The 21,642-nt window shown below is 39.0% G+C and overlaps 1 protein-coding gene across 4 annotated transcripts; it reads right to left on the bottom strand.

Annotated features, from left to right (window-relative positions):
* Nucleotides 1-1,872: 1,872 nt before the first annotated feature.
* On the bottom strand, nt 1,873-20,627 carry pan2 (poly(A) specific ribonuclease subunit PAN2). 4 transcript variants are annotated; one of them, XM_027134561.2, is made up of 26 exons: nt 20,469-20,627; nt 19,905-20,151; nt 18,171-18,340; nt 17,952-18,072; nt 15,889-15,966; nt 15,157-15,427; nt 14,482-14,827; nt 14,196-14,292; nt 13,019-13,138; nt 12,483-12,602; nt 12,222-12,350; nt 11,895-12,091; nt 11,393-11,541; nt 11,130-11,233; nt 9,549-9,647; nt 8,720-8,802; nt 8,315-8,456; nt 8,072-8,209; nt 6,696-6,755; nt 6,519-6,609; nt 6,266-6,423; nt 5,971-6,114; nt 5,345-5,524; nt 5,137-5,230; nt 4,566-4,766; nt 1,873-4,170 (listed from the first exon to the last, which is right to left on the bottom strand). In XM_027134561.2, exons 2-26 carry the CDS (start codon nt 20,136-20,138, stop codon nt 4,136-4,138), a joined length of 3,561 nt encoding a protein of 1,186 aa, XP_026990362.1. In that variant the 5' UTR covers nt 20,139-20,151; nt 20,469-20,627; the 3' UTR covers nt 1,873-4,135. The 4 variants fall into 4 exon arrangements, with proteins under 4 accessions (XP_026990362.1, XP_047663559.1, XP_047663558.1 ...); XM_047807603.1 differs by having other exon boundaries at nt 8,729-8,802; XM_047807602.1 differs by having other exon boundaries at nt 19,905-20,148; nt 20,469-20,590.
* Between the last annotated feature and the right edge of the window lie 1,015 nt (nt 20,628-21,642).

Genomic DNA, 21,642 nt, shown 5'->3' with positions numbered 1-21,642 from the left:
AGTATGGTGAAGGCTGTCTGTTCAAAAAACATACACAAAGTATTTACCTAAAGAATTTCCTGCATGTACCATTTTTTTGTTGGAACTATTTGTAATAATACAGAAAGTCTATATCTCATAGTTTCTAAATATACAATTAATCCAAGGAATTAAATACATTTGTAATTGCATGATAGTCTAAAGTCTTCCAAGTCATAAAAGAGACTTCAAACAAAAGTATAATAATAAATAAATGTAATAATAAGGAAACAATAATAAATGATTAAAAATTTATGAGAAAAGTTTTGCAATTTGTTCTAGCATTTTACAAACAAACAAACAAACTAATAAATAGTTTAATTCCAGGGAATCTATTTAGTAGGTTTGGTACTTCATTTGGATAGGAAAATATTTTATTAACCAACAAGTAAAGAGCAATCGGTATTTACACATGACAAATGAAAGTTAGTGTGTTTAAGTAAAGGATATGTTTTGGTTTGAACCTGAGCTTGGGTTACTGTCTGTATGGGATGTTACATACGTCCCTGTGACCTTGTGATTTTCCACTGGTTTTACTGGTTTCCTCTCGCCATCCAAAAACATGCCTTTGAGTGGATTGGCTTTGCTAAACTGCTCCAAGGTGTGAATGAGTGTACGTGAGATAAAATCCAGCTCCACTGCTCCTCTGACATGGATTACGTGAATACAGATTAATCAATGAATGAATAAACAAATGAATGAAGGAAAACATGATTAATGAATGATCATATATCAAAAAATTGAAGCTATATATGTGCCAATTAAGATGCTTGGAATGAATAATAATAAATAGACTGGAAATCAGCAAGAGAGACTTGGGTTAAAAAAATACAGGTATTGAGATTGTTCATTCAAATGTCACATCAATAAAACAAATCTGCAACAAATAAACTCTTAACAACAAACTAAAAAAGAAGCAGGAGAGAAAGTTTGCATTACATACATAGAAACTAATTTGATTAGCTCATTTTTTCCTGCCTGTTGGTCGTGTGTTAAAACCCACCACCTTTTTTTTTTTTTTTAATTTCAACATCTAGTTGGGATTGGTTAAGGTGTTGGACTACTGACCGGAAGGTCATGGGTTCAAATCCCAGGTATACCAAGCTGCCACTGCTTGGCCCATGGGCAAGGTCCTTAACCCGAATTGCTCAGTTGTATAAATTGAAATAAATTGTAAGTCACTCTGGATAGCTAAATGCCAGAAATCTAAATGTATTCATCAATAAGTGTAAATACAGTATGTGCCTTGTAGTTCTTCCAAACCCAAAACACAGTCTAAATTCAAACAGACTATCTATTCCCTTAGAAATCATCAGAAGAACTTTCAGTTCATTCCCAAAGCTGAGGAGAATAAGTAAAAATGTTCAAGATGTTTCTGTCTGAAGGACCTGTTTCATGCACATCATATCTATATTCCATCATCAAAAAGGTTAAAGGAACTCTGGGAAAACCTGCACCTCATTCAGGATTTAACATATGGTCTGTTCTAAGATAAAACTATTAGTTTTAAATTCATTAATTTATTATTGTGAGATGCTAAAGGAAAAGATAACGATAGTGAGATGGTATTTAACTGTGTACTTTATGTAAGGGAAAGAAAATCCGATTGGACATAACATGTTATATGAACGTGATCAATAAAAGTGTGGTGTAATGTGGCTCAGTGTGAAGGAGATATTGCACACTGAAGCTGATCATATTCCAACAAGAGCACATACACACATTGTACACGATTAAAAGTGTGGATGATTAAATAAATGCAGGATATCAGAAAAGCATCACAGAGTATATTTCCTTCTTTGTCCTATCCCCTTTGTACTTCATGCTTTATATTATTAATGACACCAAATCACCCAAAGTGTGAAAAAAGTTTATTCAGCTGCCTCCTTATCAAAGTGTACAACATTGTTAGAAAATACAAAAACACAACAATACGTTTGCTTTGGCTTCCTGTACTAACACCAAGTTTTTAATAAGTGCGATGTTTGACTTCACAGGAAGGTCAAAGCAATAAAAGCTGAGGCAAACCTGCCCCAGTACTATGTGCAGTCAGAGGTTTGTAACACACTTCAAATAATATATATCCGTGACGCTACAGTGAAAAAAAACAAACAAAAAAATTTTTTTATTTAAAAAAAAAAAAAATCTACAAAATCTCAAAATCTACAATTAAAGCAAACTCAAAAAGTGTCACTAATATCTTCAAACTACACTGGATGTAAATAGCTCATCCAACTCCAATGGGAATTATTTAATAATGACACAATTTGAACATTTCTTTACATGCTTATTTTGAGATGCTTTATCACTTATTAAAAAAAGTGATTTTAATAATACCAGTAAATCATGGAGTTTTTAAATCCATATGAAAATATCTGTAAGTTTGGCTCACTGGAGTGTAAAATCTGGATAGAATTTAGATCATCGTTTAATAGTAAAGCGAGCATTACGTTCACATCACAACCTCTATCCTGGTTAAAATAATCTTAACTGTGCAATGCTTTTGGAAACTTGGCCCAGGTCATTAGCACAGAGGTTTAACTCCTCAGGCTGTGTGCAACATCAATAAGGGAAATTTTATTTCCAAAACTTTTAATGATTACCAAAAATGTAGTCAATTGGTCAAGATGTTTCACAAACTCACTCATGAGTCTAGAGCAAGTCTTTCAAAATCGAACGAATAAAATGAAATGAAACAGACGTTAAAGCCGCTCGACATCGGACTGTAAAGACGTTTCCTATGCAGTTTGCTAAAGCAGTGGCTTCATGCCTCCATAATTTGTTAGCTACTGTACAGTAGAAATAAAAAGTCTGCACATCCCTGTCAAAATTGCAGGTTTCTGTGATGAAAAACTGCAACCAAGACAAATCGTATAAAGATTTCCTTCCATCTTTAATGTCACATGGCGATCGATAAAATGTTGAGAAAAGCAAAAACGGAGGGATGTGTCTGTGAGAATGAAACGAATCACATTCAAACTTAACACCGAGTTCCAGCAACTCAAGCGTTGGTCTGCGAGAACCTTTGGAAGCATGTACAGGATCTAACTGTTGAAAGGGATCAACCAGGAGAGGTGTACAAAAAAAATTCCAAATCATTAGATGTACCATGGAACAAGGACAAGAAGAAATGTTAAAGTAGCTTCAGGAATATCTGATAAGTAACTGGTCACTTCTGGCATGTGATGATAATCTCCTGTATTCTTCACAAGGGCTAGATCATAAGGCAGATAGACAGAAACCAACAAAAATGAATGAATTAATTACTCAATAATAATAATAATAATAGTGTTTTGGCCTGTTGTAGAACATTTTGGGGAAAATTAAGACCGTCACGCTCAAAGATTACCTCACCCACGGTGAAGCACGATGGTGGCGGCTGCTTGCTATGCAGCTGGGACTGGGAATCTATTCGAGATCAAGGGATTCATGGATAGCTAAAAAATACCATTCTATAAATAAATGCAGTTTTCTGTTAGACAGCAGAAGAAACATTTCAGAACGACAATGACCCAAAGTCAAGTTCAAATCAAAAAAGAAACCTCAGAAGATGATCAGTGTTTCATATCTGCATATATTCTATTCAAATCCTGTGGAATCAGAGAATTGACACATACCAGAAAGAGTGGAGTAAAATCGTCAAATCGAGACTTGCCGAGACTTCAACAAAGAATCGGGACACATCAACACACTATGCCACCAGGTTATTATATCTGGTTCAAAACATTTTTTTTGTTCTTCGCTTTTTTTGTTGTTGTTGCTAGATCACATAAAATTTGGAAAAAGATCTGACATGATATTTTTTGTTTGTTTCATTTTTATAACAACATAAAAATCTGCAAGTGTAACAGGGGTGTGAAGATTTGTTATACAAACATCTTACAAACACGTCTTGTAACGTAAAAAAGTTCTTTTTTTTTTTTTTTGGTTTAACATTTTTTTTCCCGACTGCATGTTCACTTTTCTCAAAAATACCTGCTATAAATCAGTGTTTGCTTTTCCAGTGTTTGCACAAAACAGACAATGAGTATAGCAATATTGAAGACTCCCGGATGTCATAGAGTGTAGAAGAGGGAGGAAAGTCCATTTGGCTGGAATGTTACGGTTTTCTCTCTGATCATAAGCCGAGCACCGAGGGAAACATAGCAGTACCTGAGAAAGGGAGGAAAAAAAAAAAATCAAAACAAAAAACACTGAAGAAGAATCAGGCTCAACTAAAATTAAGCCAGAAAAAGGGGAAGAAAAGCAAATTAGTTTTTTTTTTCCAGAACACATCATAAATTATTATTAGTCCTTGAGTACCACAGCAATCAAGATTTCTTTTTAATTAAAGGATGATGCATTCAAAGAAACTGTAAATCCTGATATTTCATTACAATTTAATTAACACCTTTTAAACAACCAGAAGGTAAAAAAAAATGTCTATGTAATGTAATCTATTAAATCAGTTTCTCTATCGGACCTCTTTTTACCTGTGAAATTACACATAAGGTTAGAAAGATCTACATGTACTGACTGTCACGTTCTGGTCAGGTTACATACTGTACCTTTGGGGCTTCCCTGGTTGTCTGCACAGTCCGACTCTGGCACTTTCCAGTCTTGCTTTCGTCCTTTTTCATAAAGGCCCTTCAGTACTTTCCGGAACTCCTCCTGCCCCCCACGGCTCAGCTCTAAGTACTTCCTGTACAGCTGCAGAGCGGTGCGTGCATCCTCTATACTGTCATGGGTCTCGCCCTGAATGTTTAAGTCTGAAGCAGAAAGTCATAAATAAAGAACTGGACTGAAGCCATAATGTGTGTCTGTAGCAAAATTAAAGCAAAATCCGCTCAAATAAATAAATAAATAGATAGATAGATAGATAAATAGATAGATAGATAAATAGATAGATAAATAAATAAAAACAATTATTTTATATATATATATATATATAAAAAGTATTAAAATATAATAATTATATATCATTATTATATAAAATATTTTAATAATAACAATATAGATTATTATTATCATTAAAATAATAATAACGATAATAATAATAATAATTTTATTATTATTAAAATATATAATATATATATATATATTTTTTAAAGATGCTTCAGGAGAGCAGAAAACACCTACCCAGGAAATACCAGGCAAGGAAACGCAAAGAGATCATTCTTTTCCTGGGCATGTGGAAGAGGTAGACTGTATCAATCACTTGGTCTTTCGGGACCTGAACACAGTAAACATGTTAAAAAAAAAAAGAAGGTCTGGACAATTTACTGACATATTTTACATTCCACAGTTTACAGAGTGAGCAAGGCAAGAGGAGGAGCATCAAACTCACCAAAAGGTTTATGACTCGGAAGTCCTTCTGTAAACCGTGACCAACAAAACGCACTCCGGTGTCAATAAGGAAACGGAGTTTGAGGTAAGTAGACTTAAGCGTGGTTAAGTGCTTAGAAGAAATCTTGGCGTCCAGGTCACCGGGTTTGATTCCCGAGTACTGAGTCAAGTAATCGACCACCTAGAGCAAAAAAAAGTGTTTAAAAAAAACAATATTTTAAATGACTATAAATATAAAAATATTTAATTATTAATAATAAGCTATAAATAACACTGTTATATGACATGAACTTTGTAATTCTTGCTCACTTTTTTGTGAACAAGCTATTTATTATGTTGCGTGTGTATGTAAATTGTATGTTTCCTTTTTCTTCTGTGAAGCGCTTTGAGATGCTACTTTTAAAGGCGCTATAGAAAATAAAGTTTATTATTATTAATTATTATTGAACATCAATTAAGTCAATTAAAACTATTCATAAATAAAATATATAAAATATTCTTGAATCGTAATTTAAATAAAAAAAAAACTGTAATATTCTCTTGACATATATACTGCAATGTAAATATGCAATGAGCAAAAATCATCAAGCTATATCGATGTCAGCTCACATTCTCCAGACACCTCACCTGCTCCTGTGTTGAAATATAATCGTCAATAAAAGGAAACCCCTCGTTGGGCCCTTGTCCCCTAACACAAGTAATACGAGCCACGGACATCTGGCTCGGCTTTATGGTGGACTTGGTGCCGTCGCTTCGTAGCTCCGCCTCTTCCTGTTCGGTGGCAAACACAAAGATAACAAGACATCAGGCCTTTTAGTGTGTGTACCAAAAAAACCCCAAACATATTTACATGACAGAGTTGTACCACTCGGGAGCTTGAGAAAAAGGCATTTAAACAAAATCCAAAGCGCTTTTCACTGACCTGATTGAGCGTGACAAACTCTGCATCCAGTCCCACAAGGTCTCCAGGCTGAGGCATCTCACTCACCATCAGAGGGATGAAGGTGGCATGACTCTTCCTCTGTTTGCGTGCCAGCGATGCTTCCGTCAGCAGCACGTTGGCTTCGATTGGGTTTTTAACTGTGAATGATCCAAGAGTATTCTTAAAAAAACGAAAATCGATAATGAGCCGCATGTCTTAACATATCTTGACTTATCGTGGTGAAAAATCTTACTCCGCAGGTCGTATTTTGTATGGTAGTTCCTCCTGGCATAGTAAATGATGGCTGGGACCTTCCAGTTTAAATCAAACTGAGCCGCTTCGGTCTGAGGGACACAAATGCTTACATAACCATCGTTTGCTTACAGAACAGTATGGTGCAAACATCTACATGTGATGTCGATGACGTTACCTTATCGACGGGCTCAATCAGGAAGTCGTTAAACAGATACCATTGCTGATGTGTGACGCCCTATACAGGAACAAAAGATTTTATTCGGTGTCGCCAACATAATGAAGATTTTGTCACCTCATCCGATTTACTAATTGTAAAAATGCGAACTATTTACATGATATGGCCAAAAGTATGTGAACACCTGACATTTACACCCAGTCCAAACCCACAGTCTGTTGTTATCCACTAGATTTTGAGGTTTGGCTGTGAGGATTTGTGCTCCTTTATCTACAGGGCTCAGTGCAGGATACTTGGGTCCTTCCGCTCCAACCTTAACACACTGTGTCTTCATGGAGCTCTGTGCTTTGTGCACAGGGGCATCGTCATGCTGGAGCAGTGTTTGGACTAAATAATTCCATTGAAAGGAAATGCTTAATGCTACAGAAGATTCTACGTTCTAGACAATTGTGTTCATCTGAATTTGTAGCAACGGTTTCTAGAAGAACTTCCCGAGTGTCATGGTGAGGTGTCTGAATACTTCTGACCTTATAGTTTAGCATGGCTGATATTAAAGAAGTAAAGTAGTGTGAGGTAAATGTTCTTTAGAACGTGATTTAACCTCATTTGCAAGAATCCAGTTACCATTAAGCTTATTATCTCTGACTGTCTATACCTCTGTCTGCCTATGTCTCTCCATCATTAAAGGTGTCCTTCCACACAAAACCGTCTTTACTTGTAATTTTTGATATGTGTTAGGTCCATGTGTGGTTGTGTTGTGTCGGGAATGACCTGCTACCTCCCCGTCAGTTCTAGCCACTTAAAAGAAATAAGCGAAGAAATCGGGTCAGTTAGAAAAGCTGCTCAGAGTGACGTAGAAATGATGGAGCTCATTACTATTCATAAGCTCTCCCACTTGAGATCGCACCCACAGAATTCGTGTAGCTCAGGGAGTTTCCTGTACAGCAAGGATGGCTGAACGTCAATATACAGGACCTGACGAAGCCATTCTGCCACAATTCCAGGTGATTGTATACAAAGTTCCTCTAGCCTAGGCTACTTATTGCGCTGGGTGAGTGAATAGTCATGCTTTCATATCCTAGCGGTTAGCCAATCGTAATCAAGCAGCATGGCTCATTGAATATTAATGAGAACCGGCGCAAATCGAGCTGAGTCTTCCTGCAGGCTTTCTATACCACACTAGAATGGCTTGAAACAAGGTAACTGAGGCATTTTTTCCACAAAAAAAATGTTACAGAGTCCATGGTAAACGTCAGACATGGTAAACGTCAGACATTACCACAAAAGTAATGTGATACATGTGGCAGGGCATCTTTAAATCTTTACAACGTCAGCCTCGGCTGAATTTCACGATCACAGGGTCTGTCTGTCTGTACCTCTTTCCTCTGGTGGTACGTCTCTCCCACTTTGATATGAGCCACCAAGTTTCCGCCTGTTCGGGGATCAAGAATGTGAGGCACGGTGACCACCAGGTCGTAAACAGCAGCTCCTTCGGACTCTTCCTCTGGATTTAACTACAGCAAAAAAAACAACAGACAAACAAATAAATAACACAGTGCACAAACTGCTGCTCACTGTAACACTAACTGTATACGAGTGCTTTAGTCAGACTTCCTCACCTCTTCGGTCCCGTTCCAGCTGCACACCTCCAGACCGTGAGTCTTATCAATGCACATCTTTAGACTCTGTGGAATCCACACATGCTTCAGGTCCTCTGCTCGGGTGTCGAAGGATAAACCTTCCGCACTGTAGGCTTCATCCCTGTTCATATTAAAGTACATTAAAAGAAATAATAATAATATCTCTATATAACAGATATAATGTCAGATATACTGTAATGCCAATATAATGTCATGACTATGAGTAGAGAACATGGCTGCCATCAAAACCCTCATAAGCTTTTATTTATTTATTTAGTTATTTATTTATTTTAATCTGGTTTGGATGATTGTGAGATTAATGCTAAATAACAGTAGTGTGTATGTGGAAGGATGTCAGCTAGGTACGGTGTGTTTCAGTATTACTCTAAGCACCACTCTGTCGGAAGAGGCTCTTTGGGCTTTGGCGGCTCCGCGGCTTCTTTCTTCAGTGCCTTGTTGAACGAGTACTGCACAGAAATCGGATGTACAAAAGGTTAGGATATTTTAAACCAACAAAAAGCCATTCGCTAAATCATAGAGGACATTTAACACCAGGAAACTGAATCTGTGATTGCTAAAATGTGAGGATTAGCGGCTTATTTCCATTCAGTTTAATGCCGATAAGTTACACTTCGCCGAGTACCAATCCTACAAACCCCAGGAGTTTAGCATCACTTTGGTTTTCTCCAACAGCTGTAGAAAATAAACTCTGTCATCAACAAAGGTTTATGATTTTGGCACATTTTCATCAAGCTGACCTTCAAAAGTTTTATGAATTTTGAAAACTAAATAAATTTGAAGTAAAACTCTAAACTTTGGCTATGTACAGAACTACAGCATGCACAGTCGCTTGACTTCAATGTCTCCGCCAATAAGCCCCCAGTCTTTTCTTTCGATCATTAAAGATGTTAAAACATTTGAAATCTTCTCAGATAAGGATCCACTGTTCTCCTTCTGTGGAGGAACCGGGACGGATAAAAGTTTAAGGTGAAACGGATTGCGAGAGGGCGTTATTAGTACAAACAGAAAGCTGTATTAGAGGAGTTGTCCGTTTGGCATGAGGTAATTTTTTCTTGTCCCTGATAACCACAGACATTTAAATTCAGGCATTTAAATCGAAATTCTTTTCAGGATTTAGGGTTTGTTCCTGCAGAATCCGTGACTACTTTGGGACCCTGAGTACAGATTTGTTGATATGGTGCAGAGAGCTCACCTCAGCTTGGGCTTTCCAGAAATCAGCTTCTTTCACACTGTTCACCTCACAGTTTATTACCAACACGTCAGGAAGACAGCGGATGTTCCTTGTTTGTACCTACATATGCGCGCACGCGCACACACACACACACACACACACACACACACACACACACACACACACACACACACACACACACACACGATATTACTGAACATCACGAAGAGCCAAGCATTTTGATTTCTATAAAAAAAGGTTAGGTTTGTTTTACTCTTCAGCATTAAAACTTCTTTATTACATACGACTTCATACCTTTTAACAGCTGAGAGTTACATTTATGAGGAACATCTTCAGACCAAGTCGCCTCCTGTTAGTACGTACATTAAACCAGCTACAAACAAATGTTCTCACAGCAAACGTCTCTTTTTTTCCCACACAAAATAAACATGGTACCGAAAACGCACGATGCTTTTCTATCCTGAAAAGATCCTCTGACTTTGATCAAAGTCTTACACTTAACACTCATTACAGAAATCTTCACCATATCAACAACTTACACACATTTTTAAAACTGATACACAGAGTATGTCAAACAAGTCCCTGTGTAAGTTATTACTATAGAAACCATATCAGAAAGAGAGCATTAACATTAAAACTTGAGGTCAGACCTATTGTGTAAACTGATCATTAAAGGTGGGGTCTCCGTTGTTTGAGAAACGCTTCAGAAAACCGAGTCGGGCCGACAAACAAAACGTGTAGCCAATGAGCAGAAAGGGGCGGGTCTTGTCGATATGGGTGGAGAGAGTTTTCAGTGCGCATGTGTGACATTAGCAGAAAGCCGTTTTAACATTGACATGGAGGATAAAAACAAAGTAAGAAAGTGAAGAAAGGCTTACGATAAGGCAAGAATTAGGACGTGTTAATATAGGATCAGCTTTCCAGCGCTGGAGAGAACTGAAGGAGCAGGAAGTTGGCCACATATTCACAGATTGGAGTTTCCTGAGTCAATAACTCCTGAGCTAAACGCTGTTACTACACAAATAACACCTCTTTTCTATCGTAGTAATGTAGAGAGGCAGCTACAACCGCGTTTTGTGTAGTAACAGCGTTTAGCTCAGGAGTTATTGACTCAGGAAACTCAGACCATTGAATATTTGTCAGACTTTACTTAAGACGCCGAGGCGCTTTTTTCCTTCTCGATAGGTGAGTAACGTTGGTTTTGCTTTGTTACACAGAACTAATATATGCCTTTGTCCTTTACATGATTATGCTTGTGTGTCATTTTTGCTTGTTTGTTTATCTGCAATCGTATTGTTCTTCCCTTCAGCTATGATAAAGACACATTTCTTTCCATTAGTCGCCTGGGTTACGTATATATGTGTGGGCGGAGCTATCGATACAGGGGTGGGACCCGTTTGGGTTAGGGGCGTGTTTGTTTTGGTGATTTCAAATGTCGACATTGGATTTCAAACCACGGAGACCCCACCTTTAACACTTTCTAACCAATCAGCATCCACGCTTCAACAGAATCAGTCATTTTGATCGGGCTGCATGCTGATAAGCGAGAAAAAAAAATCTGACTGATATACACAGACTTACTGTGGGCTGATATTTTTCACAGTTTTCACACCAAGCCTGTGTGCTCTGCTCCAGACAGATGCTCTTCTTCAGGATTTCAGCAAAATCATATTCAGGGACCTTTTCTATTTAAAATAAATAAATAAATAGAATCAAATCCTCTCATGAGACCTCGAGCTTGAGCTAATTATACTGATCGCCGAGATCTCTAATTTGAGTTAGTTTTCTTCGATTTACTGATGAAGGTGTGATAAATGTGACTAGTTGTGTGTCTATACAGTTACCGACGGAGCTCTGCTCAGGGTAGTGCATAGTGAAGAGCAGAGTGAGCGATGAGCGCACCGTCTCCTTCCCACAGCGACAGAGACTGCTGTTCTCCACCTCGCAGCCAAACAGCCTGCCAATCACAGACTCCCCTGAAGAACCCAGTGTACTGCAAACACACACACACTTTATTGTTTCATACGCAGACATTTTTATTGGGTCATATAGGTCAGTCCAACTGCATGATAAATGCTTGTGAGTAAACAAAGTGCTTTATACCTAATCCATATCCCGAATAAGTTTCATCCACATAATAGCACCAATAAATAAACGAAGAAATAATAAATAATAAAGTGAGTAGTGCTGTGCTTTACACGCATGAGTGTGATGATGCAAGATTTGACAAGATTTAACAGTGTGTCTGAAACCAGACCGACAAAATATAAGGCACCAGGAACAATCGCACTCGGTTTCAGACGGCAGCAAATGTACCCGGTTTGAAAACTGTGAATCGTCCCTCACCTACTGGTCCCTCTGTAAGCCTGAGGTCCTTCCTGCTCCTGGGTTTCCTGGTGTAGCTGTGTGAGGATGAAGCAGTTCCAGCTCTGGATTAAGTGACCCAGCCTGGCCTTCCCTGTCTGCTCATCTGAATCAGCCAGGATCAAGCCAAGAGCTGACGCCTCAGGAATAGTCCGGAAGGCCCGCAAGAAATTACTGGCCTGGAAAAAAAAAGGATTTTTCCATTTTATATCATCATCATTATCATCATCTCCTCCAAATACTACTAAGAATAGTAACTCTTCCTTAACCTTGTGAGATTGTATCCTTAACCGGTAAATGGAAGTGTACCTGGCAGGGATCTCCTCTGCTCAGATCTAGCATGTGAAAGAGGAAGCCGAGCTCACAGGCCAAGCAGAACTCCTTCTGACACAGGTGATTCTGCACCAGGCATCGGATCGGCTCCAGTAAATACAGCACCTTGTCGTCAATTAGAGAGAATTGTAATCGTGATCAAAGTGAATATCCGGTCTTTATTCATCAATCGGCAAAAAACCCCATGGATGGGGTTTGTTACTTTCTATATAAATTCTAAAGTGAATATGTTCCTACCTGGATCATGCAGTTACAGTAAGCGTTGGGTATATGTGGCTCCAAACCAGCAAACAGAGTTCTGTTGTAATGCTTAAAGTCAAAGTCTTCCAGTCCCAGTTTGGAGTATTTGATGGTGACCTGGTGGACATCGAGGTCTTCTGTTATTATTATACGGTTCAATCATCACAGCGCTTACACAAAAAGGCTCAGGATGACTTTCAAGCACAGAGTTTAAACCCGATAACATCGGTTTTGTCTTTATGAAGCACAGACAATGAAACCGAAAAAAAAGATGCATCTGTAACATATATTATTCATTATTGAATGAGGTGCACTAATGATACGTCATGCGGTATAGATTAGCACACATGGGTTTAAACCCCAACACTGCCAAGCTGCCACTGTTGGGCCCTTGTGCCTTCCTGCCCCTGCGCTCTGATCCAAACCTCCTCAGTTGTGATATGCGAAGAAAAGAATTCCACTGTGCTGTAATGTATATGTGTCCATAATAAAGGCTTCTATGCCCCTAATTCATTCATAAGGCATAACATTACCTTCCTGTATTTCTTTGGCACCATGTATAAGTGAGGCTCCTCATCTCTTCCGATCGGAGACTCTGGGACCTGGTTATAGCTGTCATACTCCAGCTCTACCTCCTTTAACTTATACGGAACCTGACACAAAGAACATGAAGGCACAAACATTTTATATGAATGTATGTACAGTATTAGAGTTATACAATATACCACTGCATCAGAAGATGAATTCATTCATTCATTCTCTACCACTTATCCGAACGTCTCGGGTCACGGGGAGCCTGTGCCTCTCTCAGGCGTCATCGGGCATCGAGGCAGGATACACCCTGGACGGAGTGCCAACCCATCACAGGGCACACACACACACTCTCATTCACTCACACACTACAGACAATTTTCCAGAGATGCCAATCAACCTACCATGCATGTCTTTGGACCAGGGGAGGAAACCGGAGTACCCGGAGGAAACCCCCGAGGCACGGGGAGAACATGCAAACTCCACACACACAAGGCGGAGGCAGGAATCGAACCCCCAACCCTGGAGGTGTGAGGCGAACATGCTAACCACTAAGCCACCGTGCCTCCAAGATGAATTCAATTAAATTTATTTGGATATCGATTCCAATAACCGACATCGTCCCAAAACAGCTTTACAGGAGCATAAATAATTAAAAAACTAATAAAGTTCACTAAAATTATTATTTATCCTTAAACATCTATCCTTAATATGCAAATCTGCATCGAGGGTCGCAAGGGAAAACTTCCTAAAATTATATGAGGAAGAAACCTTGAGAGGAACCAGATTTCGAAGGGAACCTCATCCTTTTTTGGGTGACACTGGACAGTAAATAATATAAATAAATAAAGTCCTTTCTAAAATGGTTTGTAGATTAGCCGATTCAACACCGATATCACAAAGCCCTGCAAATATGCAAACCAAAATAAATATATTTTCAACGAATGCGTGTGTGCAACCATGTCAGATGTTCCAAAGTCTTTAAAGGTGAGGTGTACGATGTTTGAAAGCCAATGTTGACATTTGAAATCACCAAAACAAACATGCCCCTAACCCAAATGGGTGTCACCCCTGTTTTGATAGCTCCGCCCCACACATACATACGCAACCCAGGCAACTATTATGCGGAACCTGCTGGGGCAGCTGATTGTCATGAATAATGAATAAAATTTGCAGTACCTGATTTCTGGGCCGTGTGCGAGGGTTGGGAGCATATCCAATAAACCCGACAGTCTTCATCGTCCTCAAAATCTCTGGGTCAACTGGAGGCGCACGTCTGTAACGGGGGGGGAAATTTGGCATGCTGTAATATACTGCTAGCAGACAGCAGAGAGCAGAAGCGTACTGCAAACCACAAACAGCTGTAGCTCTTCAGATTAACTCTTAATAACGTGGATTGCTAAACTGAAACTGCTAAGGATCACTTAATTACCTTAACGAATGACGAGTGTTTGTGCTTGTGTACCTTGGGCTTGGAGCGACGAGGTTACTGAGCCAGTCTGAGAGTAAAGGCTCTGTGCTGGTCAGTGGCAAGGGCACCAGAGAAAGTGGCACCAGCTCATGGTTCCAGTCCAGATGAGGCAGCGAGTCGACAATGCAAGGAAGAGCCAGCTCCGTCTCTCTGGAGTAGTCGTTGAAGGAGACGTCGGGTGCACTGGACCACAGATGCACGCAACCGCCCGAGTCTCCGAACGCCAGCGCCTGCTTACTGCTCGACACTTCGAAGCTCATTAGCAGCTGGCCTACTGTGTTCACGTGAAAAATATCAGCCAGGCTGGCCAGACCTGTGGGCTCACAGAACTGACACTGACCTGCAGGGGGCATCAGCAGACAATTACACAATAATATTCAGTAATACAAAACAAAACAACAGCTGGTGGCCTCATTAAATCAGCTGCCTGAAAATATTAGAACTTTTTTTTATACCACATACCACAAAGTGTGAGAAAATGAGAAAGGGTACAGAAAATTTATCTACACGATATCCATGTTATATTTTATCAAAACATTGATATCACTTTGTGCAAGATAACCTAAAAGCATAAAGGAAAGAATGTAAACATGTGCTACATGTGGGAAATTAACCAAGCCGTCACTTCCGCTGATTCTGCACATAACACTCCACTGGGCAGTGATGTACCTGTCTGGGAGATGATTGCCAGGCGTGAGGTGTAGGTCGGGATGAAGCGGAGGAACAGCGGATCCACGTGCACCTGCAGAGGGGTAACGGCTCGCATCATGCGGAGGTCGTACACCATCAGGAAGCGATCGCAGGACAGGCCGTTGAGGCCACGGCTGGAGAATCCGCATGCTGCCAGCAGATTGCCGTGCACATCGAAATCAGAAAGGCTGCCCGAGTAAGCATCAAACTCATGCTCTATTTTAAAGGTGCGGAGATCTCGCAGAGACACCTGTCACGCCATCAGACAGGAAAGACGAGAGCATCGTTGTAAAAATACGGCATGATCTCATAATAATAATAATAATAATCACAATAACAATAATAATAAATACAGGAAATAATAATAACAATAATAATAAAAATAAATAATACTGTTCTGAAGAGAAAGCACCTCAGAGAGAACCAGCGAATGCTCATAATCTGTCCCTGTTAAAAAATTCCACCCTTTTCTTTTCAGTGCAATGTCCATATTTCCTAATTCTAAATTTTCCAGACTTTCTATGATCAGCTTTCTTGCTAATTTTTAAAAGTCATGAACTATGACACAAACCTGAACTATTACACACACTCGCATTGTTCGCATTTGTATGAACCGATTCTTGGAAAGTCCACATATTCAGCTCGAGTCTAAAGACGATATCCCTTTTAGACGCTTTCACACAGACACATCCTGTTTCTCTTTTCTCTCACCTTTCCTGACGTATGTCCACAAAAGAAGAAGCGATTGGACTGCCTCATGATGGCCACACCTGGGATCTCCACGGTGAACTACAATAACACACCGTAAAGGGGGAAAAGAAAAAAACAACAACACAAAAAACCATTATATAATTTTAGCTTTTCAAAAAAGGGTGTCTAAGCCGAGGACACGTTATTTCAGCTTTTTTTTAATCTAATCCATGTCTAAATCACATACAGTACAGACCAAAAGTTTGGACACACCTTCTCATTCAAAGAGAACATTTAGTCCATGACAAAAAAGTGTGAAACAACTGAAAATATGTCATATTATAGGTTCATCAAAGTCGCCACCTTTTGCTTTGGTTACTGCTTTGCACACTCTTGGCATTCTCTTGATGAGCTTCAAGAGGTCGTCACCTGAAATGGTCTTCCAACAGTCTTGAAGGAGTTCCCAGAGATGCTTAGCACTTGTTGGCCCTTTAGCCTTCACTCTGCGGTCCAGCTCACCCCAAACCATCTCGATCGGGTTCAGGTCCGGTGACTGTGGAGGCCAGGTCATCTGGTGCAGCACCCCATCACTCTCCTTCATGGTCATATAGCCCTTACACAGCCTGGAGGTGTGTTTGGGGTCATTGTCCTTTTGTTTCACACTTTTTTGTTATGTACGTATATAATTCCACACGTGTTAATTCATAGTTTTGATGCTTTCAGTGTGAATCTACAATTTTCATAGTCAAGAAAATAAAGAAACTCTTTGAATGAGAAGGTGTGTCCAAACTTTTGGTCTGTACTGTACATCGCTGCATGACGAACAATACATCGGTATTTTTTAAGATGTCAGCTTATTTAGCTGACAGTGTTGTTTTCTTCCTCCGTGACAATGTTGATGTTGCGGAACATCCACAAAACTGAAGCTTTAAACAAAAATTGATTAAATAAAATAAAGACATACATTTTTTTTAAATAAAATAAAGAGAGATAAAGGAATAAAGAAAAAGAAATCATAAAAAAAAGAGAGGAAAAAAAAAGGGAAAGAAAGAAAGCAGACACAACGTTCCACTGAAACATCCTCAGGACACAGGACGTTGTGGTTTCTTGGTTACATGACAACATGACTCTTCTGTTTTAGTAAATTTAATGAGCGAAGCACCAATTTTTAGAGTTAATAAAACAGGAAAAAATGAAACCGGTGTCCTCTCAGTCCTGAAGACCCTCCAGTCCGTCGACTTCATGCATGACAATTTACTTTGGTCTTAATATCTTCAAAAGAAAAATAGAGTCACTGATGAAAGAACGACTGTTTGTAGTTAAACTAAAACTGAAACTAATTAACAAAAAAAAAGTCCCCAAGTTTCTCAATAAATAACAATGTCACGGCTTAGAGGAGACTATTTATTTTTTGAAAAACAAACTTCATATATTCTGGTCGAACTGGAGAGTGTTTGATGATTTCTTAGAATCTCTTGATGGTAACGTTTTACAGACTTGAGATACTGGGAATATATAAATCATTTAAGAGGTTCATTTTTTTTTTTTTAGTACATGTAAGGGTTTTATTCCTTATTTCATTTTTTAGTTTTTACCTTTTTATCATTAATGCTTTTTATCATCATATTATAGTTATTATTATCTTTTATTTTTATTTATTTACTGTAATGTACAATCCTAATTACAGCATAATTTGTGTTCACTTCATAGTGTTAAATATAAATATAAATAATACTAATATTATATAAAATTCTAAAACACAACAAAAAAAAATATTTTTCTAAAAGCTTAACTATAAACGGATAAAAAGAATAACGTGTCGTTCTTTAATAAATTAATAATGCTCGCTGTAGGGAAACTGACTGTTTCACGCCACCTCACTGTTGATTATTTTCCTGTAACAGCCAGTCAGGTCATGTTTTATTACTCCTTTTGTTACTAGAGAGCACTTCTGTAATATTTATCCCATCATTTAAACCCCTGGATCCATCCTATGCACGTAGATCCTGTTTGACCAAATGACTAACTGTTCAAAATAAACACTAAAATGAGCAGTATTAAGTGCACATGTAAGGAAAGCTCACTTTCTGTGTTTCCTGCACAGTGTTCAGATCCACTTCGGTCACGTAGTTCTGCAAACCTCCCAACAGCAGCGTGTTATTGTCAGTGAGCAGCAAACTGTGCATGTCAGCACCCTCCTCCATTCTGGAACATGGCAACAGACGGACATACAGCTGTGTTCATGAATCATGAGGTTATACACTGTCACTTTTCACCGTCAGCAGGTTTCAAGTGAAACTCACGGATAGTCGAACATGATGAGGCCTCCGCGTGTAAGGCACTTGAGGTTACTCTTGGTCAGGAACAGGACGCCAGTATCCATGCTCTGAATATGGCGAATGTCATCAGCTAGGTGCACTTGGAACGAGGAGTAACGTCCCATCGTGGGCCCAAAAAAAGAGCTTGCGTGCCCCTGTAATAGGAGAAAATGAAAGCACAAAAATTCCCATAACCTGTTAAATAATAAAACAAAAATAAAATAAAAAAAAGAAAAGTTGCAAATGTGCTATTAGGGAAAAGATGAGTCTTTTAATCCACAGAACACCTTCCTGGCTGAGAAGCATGGTGATGGCAGCATCATGGGAATGATGCACTTTGTATAGAAAACAGATGACATCCGAAGAAAGGAGGATTACCTAGAAATACTGAAGCACCTCATGTGCCAGAGTGTTAAAGCATGGTCACAGCTGATCCTAAGCATACCTCACGATATGTAACGTAATGGTTGAAAATCCTCCACTGGATTATGACAAAACCCTGATCTCAATCCTATAGAATATTTGTGGACCGAACTGAAAAAAAAAGGCACATCTAAACAATGAGGCCCACAAACCTGAACGTTTCATTTGATTGAGGTTCAAGCAATCAAAAGGTAATGCCACCAAATATGACTACATTAACTGTATGTAAATATATATAATTGACCCAGTGACAATTTTTAATTTAATATAAATAAAACTGTCTTAGTTACTGTTTTTATGCAACATTTATATAACGGAAATAAAGTCCCGACTGCCTATAAATTTACATTTATATGCACATTTCCGGCATTTAGCAGGCACCTTTATCCAGAGCGATTTTTTTCCCCATACAAGCGAGCAATTGAGGGTTAAGAGCCTTGCTCAGGGGCCCAACAGTAGCAGCTCGGTGGGTGTGGGATTCAAACTCACAACCTTCATTTGGACCAGATCAGCTGTCCACTGTTACACCTTAACCATTAGGCTACCACATGCCCACAAGTATTTCCAGCATCTTAGCTGGACGTCCTTATATTATATTTACACTTACATTTTATCTCATTTTTATACAGCAATTCAGTTGAGGGTTAAGAGCCTTGCTCAGGGGCCCAACCGTGACAGCTCGGTGGACATGGGATTCAAACTCACAACCTTCAGTTGGACCAGATCAGTTTACCACTGTTACACCTTAACCATTAGGCTACCACATACCCACAAGTATTTCCAGCATCTTAGCTGGACGTCCTTACCTTACATGTACACTTACATTTTATCTCATTTTCAAGCCTTGCTCAAGGGCCCAACAGTGGCAGCTTGGTGGACGTGGGATTCGAACTCACAACCTTCTTATCGGTCGTCCACTGTTACACCTTAACCACTAATCTACCACTATACAAAAGTTACAGCAACACAAAATGTGGGATGTGGTAGCCTAGTGGTCAAGGTGTTGGGCTACCAATCGGAAGGTTGTGAGTTAGATTTCTACGTCCACCAAGCTGCCACTGCTGGGCCCCTGAACAAGGCCCTTAACCCTTAATTGCTCAGTTGTATGAAAATGAGATAAAATGAAAGTCGCTTTGGATAAGGGGCGTCTGCTAAATGCTGTAAATGTAAATGTGATGTAAATGAAACGTGTGTCCTGAGTCTCAATGCCTTTAACTTGCTTTTATGCAAACTTTTAGCTTCAACTGCACATTTGCTGTATTCCAGATGTTGCAGTTTTGCACTGATGTCCGTTACCCGGTGGTTTCCGATCCACAACAGCTCTTCGTGCAGGTCGAAGTGAGTCGCTGTGATTGGAACTCCGACCTCGGACGCCACGCTATGCAGCTCGGAGTACATGCCCTCGGCCACGGGCACTGCCATAGCGTCAGGGTCCAACTCCACCGCCTGCAGCAGTCCCGGGTCCAGAGTGGAGTCCAGCGCGGCCGCGTACTCACCCAGTCCCGGGTCCAGACCGTCAAAGTTCATCATGAGTGTGGTTCTGCTAATGAAACAATAAACACATGTGTAATGTATATAAACAGCTCGACATGACACTGTCAAACCCAATAATACAGCACCTCATTATTTCACCTACTAACTGACACAGAAACCATTCATCTTATCACTAACTGAGTAAAAACCTTAGCTAAAAAGGTCATTTAAAAAATCTTCACTTAGCTAACGAACACTGAAGCCATATAGCATTAGCATTAGCATTAAAATAAACAAGCTGCAGAGAGCATGTATTTTTTTTTACACACACACGTTGACGTTTGATTAAATGCGTACTATAAATCTAAAATAAAATAAATGTAATACCTAGTCAGGCAATTATCATGCTTTCACAAAAAACAGTCGAGATGATCCCGGCTAGCTGCTACAAGCACGTCGCTATATCATTCAAAATAAAAACACACTTAGGCTCGATCCCAAATGCAGCCTTAGTTCCTAAAGAGGTGCCCTACATAGCCGTGAAAGCAATGGTGTTACATGCTGTAGTGCACTAGATGGCCAATGGGGTGTAGTTTTTAGTATACGGCCCTGAGTTTTACTTCCGGGAGAAGTAACGCTGTTCTTATTTCGCTACCACTTTTGGTGCGAAGTAATAAACAGTCATTATTTTACACCTTATCTAGTGCACTTCTATACAGAATGAAGAGCGGTTTGGGATTCATCCATTCTGAAAGCGCGTATTATTATTATTATTATTATTATTATTATTATTATTATTATTATTATTATTATTATTATTATTATTATTATTATTATTATTATAATAATAATAATACATTAAATGATAATAACAACAATAATAAAAATAAATAAGTAACTTATTAATTAATTAATTAATTATTAATAATTATACAAATAAATTAATAATCAGAATCAGAAATCAGAAAGATCTTCTTTTTTTTTTTGCCAGGTACTGTATGTTTCCATATACAAGGAATTTGTTCTAGTACAGAAGCTCCACAGTGTAAACAGAATTGCAGTTGTAGACAGTTGTATGTACAGTGGAAAAAAAATTGCAAATTGAAATATAAACGTGCAAATTGAAATATAAATAAGTAAGTATGTGTCTTAAGTAAATAATGTAAGAATAGTGTTGTGTGTTTCGTGTATGTTAAGTGTTCATCAGATGGATTGCCTGAGGGAAGATACTGTTCCTGTGAAACTGTTCTGGTCGTTCTGGTGTTCAGGGCTCTGTAGCGTCAACCAGATGGCAAAAGTTCAAAGAGGGATGTGCTGGATGTGAGGGGTCCAGAGTGATTGTGCTGGATGTGAGGGGTCCAGAGTGATTGTCTTTGCCCTTTTGGTCACTCTGGAGAAGTACAGGTCTTGGAGAGTGGGGAGGGTTGAGCCAATGATTCACTCAGCATTCCGGACTACCCTCTGTAGTCTTCTGAGGTCAGTTTTGGTAGCTGAGCTGAACCAATCAGTCACTGAAGTGCAGAGGATGGATTCGATGATGGCAGTGTAAAACTGTTTCAAC

Source organism: Tachysurus fulvidraco, chromosome 23, assembly GCF_022655615.1.
Source record: "Tachysurus fulvidraco isolate hzauxx_2018 chromosome 23, HZAU_PFXX_2.0, whole genome shotgun sequence".
NCBI lineage: Eukaryota > Metazoa > Chordata > Actinopteri > Siluriformes > Bagridae > Tachysurus > Tachysurus fulvidraco.
The sequence above is the reverse complement of the archived record's forward strand: the minus strand, read 5'-3'. Positions and strand labels throughout refer to the sequence as shown.